This window comes from Epinephelus lanceolatus, chromosome 3, assembly GCF_041903045.1.
Source record: "Epinephelus lanceolatus isolate andai-2023 chromosome 3, ASM4190304v1, whole genome shotgun sequence".
In the NCBI taxonomy this organism is placed as follows: Eukaryota; Metazoa; Chordata; class Actinopteri; order Perciformes; family Serranidae; genus Epinephelus; species Epinephelus lanceolatus.
In genome coordinates this window covers 49,468,358-49,475,000 of record NC_135736.1, presented here as the reverse complement: position 1 = coordinate 49,475,000, position 6,643 = coordinate 49,468,358, and the positions used below count along the sequence as shown (strand labels likewise).

Below are 6,643 nucleotides of genomic sequence, written 5' to 3'. Positions count from 1 at the left end.
AAGCTCAACATCTCTCTATTTATGCTCTCAACAAATAACTAATGTGAGCCAACTAGGATTTGTCCCCAGGTTCATTGTAAACTCTGACTTAGAAAGGACCACAAACCTTCTCCAGTCCGGACTGAGTGGAGTCCTGCGGGGTGAAGCTGTGAAGGCTGCGAGCGGAGCTAGCTGCTAACTGCTAACAGCCACCGCTGCAACTAACAAACTCCACAAATCCATTCAGCAGCTCCACCATCCACAGTCAGACACACACGGCTGATTATTTACTGCTGAATTACAGCTCACAACTCGCACCAACCCAAACATCCTGGTGCAGACTATTTACTGGAGTTCACCAGCTTGTCGCTCATCAGGCATCTGAAGATCATTACAAGCACGGCTGTTCTCGGCTTTCAGTGTCTGATAGTCCACCACTAACAATTTCATCACGTCTCATCAATGAAACTGAAACATAGATTGAGTCCTAGATTTTAATACTAAGATGTATTTTTAGCTCGTCATCGTCTCACTTCATCACAGAAATAAAGTTGTTAATAAGAAAAATGTTTAGTTTTAGTTTTTATCAGCGAAATTAACACAGCAGCTCCAGCAGGTGTCTTAGTCAAGTTGAGACTAAAGGCATCAAATTTGTGACATTTCAAAAAGCTGATCAGAACCAGAAGATGTGAACACACTCAGTGAGAGGAACAGCACAGAGCAGCTGTCACGTGTGTTGCATGATTGTGCTGCATTTGTGCGTGTGTGTGTGTGTATGTGTGTGTGCGTGTGGTGTCCTACCTCGCTGCAGGAGGAAGGGTTTGGTGTAATCCCAGCTGTTGTTGTCATTGCGGATGACGTTCAGTCTGTTGGGCTGCAGGGGGCGACAGAGCACAGCACCTCTGGATGGGTGTGTGTGCGTGGGCAGGAGAGTGAGGGTGTGTATGTCTGTGTGCACCTGAGTGTGTGTTTGTCCAGAGCACTGTGTGGGTACATGTTTGTGTGTGTGTGTGTGTGTGTGTGTGTGTGTGTGTGTTTACCCGAGCGTATTCGATCTTGAGCGTGCAGCAGCCTGCGTAGATGTCGGCCCCGTTCAGGGCCAGTTTGGCCTTCTGAGCATCCTCTGCTGACTCAAATGTGAACAAGCTCGTTAAGGATGACTCATCAGGATGAAGAGCAAGCAGCCAATCAGAAGAGAGGAATTACAAACACTGCTGAAGTTGAGGTCTACTGTCAGCCAACTGAACTTAATGTTAAAAGGGACAGGTTGTCTTCTAACCTGTGGTGCTGTTTATCAGTCTCAATAGTTTTGGTGTGAGTGTTGGAGATATCGGCCGTAGAGATGTCTGCCTTCGCTCCAATATAATCAAACTAAATGTAACTCCAAAATCATACATCTGAATAAAAGGGATGCACGATATACCATCTTCTGGGGGATCATCCTCTACTAACCAATCAGACTGCAGGGTTCACTGAACTAGACTGGACTGAACTGCTTGGTGGAAACGAGGCTTTATAAAAGTCACATTAGCCTGTACACTTTACAACCTTCAGACGAGCAGAGACCACTGAAGACAGCGACAATGTTTGGGTTTGTTTTTCTGATCCTGTGATGGATGCCGGATGCAGATATTTTGTAAAAGAAAGGTCATGGACAGAAGTATTCTTCTTAGATTATTTTTGGGGGGTTTGCCTTTATCAGATAGGACAGTCTAAGTGTGATGGAGAGAGAGAAGTGATGTCATGCAGCAAAGGGCCGCAGGACTGTGGCAAGGACACTGCCTTTGTGTATGGGACGCCTGCTCTACCCACTAAGCCACCAAGCACCCCAAACTATTTTCAAGAAAGATGGGGAAAATATCTGTTTTCAGAAATACCTGTATACGTGTAAACACGGCCTTAACACACGTAAACTACACACACAGTCAGGATATTCCACCATGGCCTGGATGCCGTTGCGTTTGAAGATGACGATGCGCAGGACGTTAACGACGGGGTTACAGACGGTGTAAAGAACATCCTGAAAGAGAGACGAAGACAGAGCACGGTGATGACTGACAAGAGATCACATGGCAGCAATAACCACAGTCTGCTTTCACTCCAAACAGGGAAATAAAGTTCTGGTCTTGATGGACGAGCTTCAGCTGGACTCACAGTGGTGATGGGGTACACCGGGTTCTGGATGGACAGCAGCAGGACTTTGTTTCCGCTGGACGGGTCGTCTGTGTTGGTGGGCCTGGTGATTCTCTGGCTGGTAGAGAAGTTGAAGAAGGCCTGCTGCTCTGCGATGCAGACGGCCTCGCGGGTTCCACAGGACACGCAGCGCTCGGCGCTCTCCACGCTGTCGAACTCCACCAGAGCCTGACGCTTAAAGGGCATCATCATGACGTAACTGCAGACAGAGCAGAGGTCGGGACAGGACTTCACTCAGACACTCAGCTGCTTTGTCTTTGTGTCAGATGGAGCTTCAGGTTGAAGCCGCTGTTAAAAGAGTTTCATGTTTCACTTCACACGTCTGTAACTATATTATCTTCTGGTTATCAGCCAGGTTTCCGTGGCAACAACAGTGACCTCCAGTGACCTCTGAGTGTGTGCCAGTCTGCAGGTTTCTATTTTCAGTGTTTTGACCTTTTGACCTTCATTATTTTATCCTGTTAGACATTTGTGTTTTGTCATAATTAGTGTATAAATTCTTGAGTTATGGCCAAAAACATGTTTTGTGAGGTCACAGTGACCTTTGACCAAAAATACTAATCAGTTTATTCTTCAGTCCAAGTGGACGTTGGTGCCAAATTTAAAGAAATACCCTTAAGCCTTTCTTGAGATATCGCATTCATAAAAATGAGACAGATGCAAGGTCACACTGACCTTGAACTTTGACCACCGAAATCCAATGCGGTCATTGTTGAGTCTGAGTGAGCATTTGTGCCAAATTTAAAGAACTACCCTCAAAGTATTCTTGAGACATCACCTTCACAAAAATTGGACAGACAAGGTCACAGTGACCTTGATCTTTGGCTTTTGAGCCAAAAAAAATCTAATCACTTCATTGTTGAGTCCAGGTGGACATTTGTGCCAAACATAAAGAAATTCCCAGGACGGGACAAACGTACAGACGAACAATCCAAAAACACAACGCCTCTGGCCGGTTCATTTCAACGCCTGAACACAGCCGTGCAAAAACAAAATCACAAACAATGCAACATAATTAAAAACCTTGTGAAGAGTTCATCTTGTAACTCTGTAAACATTTTTCCTGTGCCGTACTTCAAGCCAGGAAAGTCCCTTTGTCTGTAGGAACAGTCTCACCTGATTGGCCTGTGAGAAATACTGCGATGATAAAATGATTAAGTCCCAATGTCCTCAAATAAGTACTTCCTAATTAACAGCGTCTCTTAGCCTTTGTTGCTGTTGCTAAAGTTGGTCAAATGTGTTGCCATATCAAACTACCAACAATGACCATAAATAAACAAGTTTCAACCATAAGATTTGATCAGGTTTCGGATCTTGTCCACATTTGTGTCAGGATCATAAACTGCCGCCGTCCAGTGTGTCCCATACCCCCGCTAAGGGTGTCTGTGCACATCAGGCTCTGCTGCTGAGGGCCGCTGACTGAGGGTCGGTGTTTGACAAGTTGGTAACAATAATGATGCTGATGCTGACGCTGAAACAAGACGGAGCAGTGATGGAGGAAACAACAGTGACAATGTGCATCATAAACACATGATGGTTCTGACCTCAGAGCAGCTGAGACGCACTGAAACATTAAATCTTTGGCCTGTGTGTGACAGAACATTGAAAAATATGTGCACACAGAAATGTATGCAGGCAGTATATTGGAGATAAAATGTTACCAGATGTTGCCAAACTTGTCGAGCGCCTCTACCAGATCGGCCTCCACCACGGCGTCACAGAGCCCTCTGACGTGGACGACTGGGGACGGGGGGATGCGGTGACCGTCCTGCACGCCGTCCTGCAGAGAGAAGAGAATCTCAGAGACTGCTGTCGTTCTCGTTGACAGGCAGAAGTCGGTTGATTTCTACATTCATTTATATCTGACTGTACAGCAGGAAGTGAGGCCCAGCCCCACAGATATTCATATCACAGATGCATTCACAAACACAGTTTTATATGTTTAACAAAGACAGTGTCCCTGTGCACACAGAGTTTAATGTGCTGGGACCTCATAAAGAAAGAAAAACACCACCACACACAAGATGTAAGTGAGGACAGGAAGACAGATATCTGTTTCTACATTTATCATCCCATCAGTTTGTGCAGCCATAAACATGCAACCCACATCACGGCATCAGACACACAGACAGAAGACAGTTTCCTGTTCAGCGTCTTCAAGAGTGACCTCAGAGCCATGACGGTGAATACATGAAAAAAGGTCAGGGTCAGGCTGGTTGTTACACACAACAGCAGAGTGGTGACTAGATAGAAACGTAGCTGCCTCATTGGCCGCTAAATCGTCAACGTTGGCGCCATATTGGAGAAAACAAGGCCTGCGTGTAAATAAATGAAAGCAAACAGAGGAGCAGCTGTTTTCTGGATAAAAAGCACTATAGGCCAAATGCTGTACTTCTTCTAACCATCTACATGTGGTCAAAAATAAAAGTTGTCTCCAGATAAATCTCGATATTTAGTCAGGCTTAAGTAACCTACAAACACGGTGGAAAATAATTCGTCACAAGAAACTGTAAAAATTCATGTTTGTCAAACATGAATTTGGTTTGTTTTCCTGAATTAATACTATGCTAATGCTAATGCTAATGCTATGAAGATTAATGTGGAAACAGACCCTTTAGGGCCGATGTCATGATGACGTCAGTCTGTTAACTGGAGGCGTGAGCTGTGTCTCAGTTCAGGGCTGCAGCCTTCGAAGGCTGAATATGAAGACCGACTGCATCACATCGGCGCAACCAAGGCCGTCCCATTTCAAAGCCTCCTTCAAATGCGGCTGAGAAATGCAGCCTTCCCACCCAGAATTTTGAGGATGCAATGGATGAATCCTTCATGGCCCAGCCTAACCCAAGATGCATTGCGTGCTGGTGATGGTAACACATTAAGCTAACTGTTGTTAACATTACTATGAGCTAAAAGCACGCAGCTTAAACAATCTTTTGTTACTTTATTTATAAGTTTACCTGAAAACGCTCCATCAGCCTGAAATATATCAGATGGCAGCGTCTCCGACGGTGAGTCATCTCCTCAAGTATTAAGTTTAGGGCTAACTAACTTACTCCTTCTTTCGTCAGGTAGGTTGCTAAGTAACAGTAATGCCAACGGGTCAGGGTGAGAACAATTGGTGATGCAACCACGAAATCCTCCGCAGACCAGACTATCCAAATTCAGAGACCGTTCGGTTTGGCTGATGCGGTCTTCAAAGGACGTGACCAACGTCGACCGCGAAGGCCGCGTCCTTCAAAGGCAGAGGCAGTTGATAAGCAGACAGTGTTGAAAAGTTCAGTGTCTCAAATCACATACTTATGTACACTTAATAATTTAAGTGCATGCTAAGCGCGTTCACACTGCATAGGTCGGGAAAATGCAGTGTACCACTGGCACACTTAAAATGGTCCAAAAGTTACTTTAACTCCATAAAGCTGAGAACACTCTTGTACCTTTACTCTCCACATGAATACTCGTGTACTTCTTACTTCAACAACATCTTTGGTGTTGCTGGTACTTTTACCTCAGTGCAGGATGGGAACATTTCAGGACTTATTTTAGCTTTAAGGCAGAGAACGTTGGTGAAGATCATTAATTGAATCAAATCAAACTTTGTTGACGGTTAGGTGTTGTTGCAGGTGGACTGAGGGTGCGTCGCTCTGAGCTGGCTGTCAGAGAAAATCAGCGAGGTGTGGGTGAGAAAAAATCTTGACGGTTACACTCAGAAAATGTTCTCACTGCAGCAGAGAGGTGATAAAAATATGTTTACTGTTTCTGTCAGGAAGCGCTGCAGGTTTTGCAGCCTGACCTGTTTTCTGCAGCAGGTTGAAACACTTCACACCAACGGCTGCAGGAAACACGCTCTGATCAAGGTTATTTGAGGTGCTGACCTCGACGTAATCTGATTCACAGCAACACTTTGGTCTCTGTAGATGTTTGGCTGCAGACTTCAGCTCCAAGAGTCATTGACACTGTTTCCTGTAGATCTGAGACATTTTCATGATGAACTTTGGCTGATAAGAATCTACAGACACAAAAGTTCTGCAGTCAAATGGAAGTTTTTCCTAAATGGTGAATAACTTGTGTTTTGTATTGTTTCAGATTTCCCTCATTTTCAGGCTTGTTTTGTTCATTTTGAACTAAAACGTGTCTGGGGCTCATTGTGTGTTAATGAGACTCGTCACCTGGAGAGGTTGAAGAAGATGTTTGTTCTTCCCTGTTCCAAAACCAAAATCAAACCCTGAAAAGTGTAGGGTTAGCTAGCTACTGAAGATCAATCAATCAATTTTATTTATAAAGCCCAATATCACAAATCACAATTTGCCTCACAGGGCTTTACAGCATACGACATCCCTCTGTCCTTATGACCCTCGCAGCGGATAAGGAAAAACTCCCCAAAAAACCCTTTAACGGGGAAAAAAACGGTAGAAACCTCAGGAAGAGCAACTGAGGAGGGATCCCTCTTCCAGGACGGACAGACGTGCAATAG

General features: G+C 44.8%; 1 protein-coding gene across 2 annotated transcripts in view; it reads right to left on the bottom strand.

Annotated features, from left to right (window-relative positions):
- The window catches only part of LOC117255659 (heterogeneous nuclear ribonucleoprotein L-like), a 29,261-nt gene that overhangs the window by 8,312 nt on the left and 14,306 nt on the right, over nucleotides 1–6,643 (bottom strand). For both annotated transcript variants that reach the window (XM_078166719.1, XM_078166720.1), the window contains exons 2-6: nucleotides 3,834–3,952; nucleotides 2,134–2,371; nucleotides 1,914–1,999; nucleotides 1,020–1,116; nucleotides 781–853 (exon numbers count right to left, since the gene is read on the bottom strand). In XM_078166719.1, coding sequence (XP_078022845.1) covers nucleotides 781–853; nucleotides 1,020–1,116; nucleotides 1,914–1,999; nucleotides 2,134–2,371; nucleotides 3,834–3,952 — 613 coding nt within the window. The remainder of the gene's footprint in view (nucleotides 1–780; nucleotides 854–1,019; nucleotides 1,117–1,913; nucleotides 2,000–2,133; nucleotides 2,372–3,833; nucleotides 3,953–6,643) is intronic.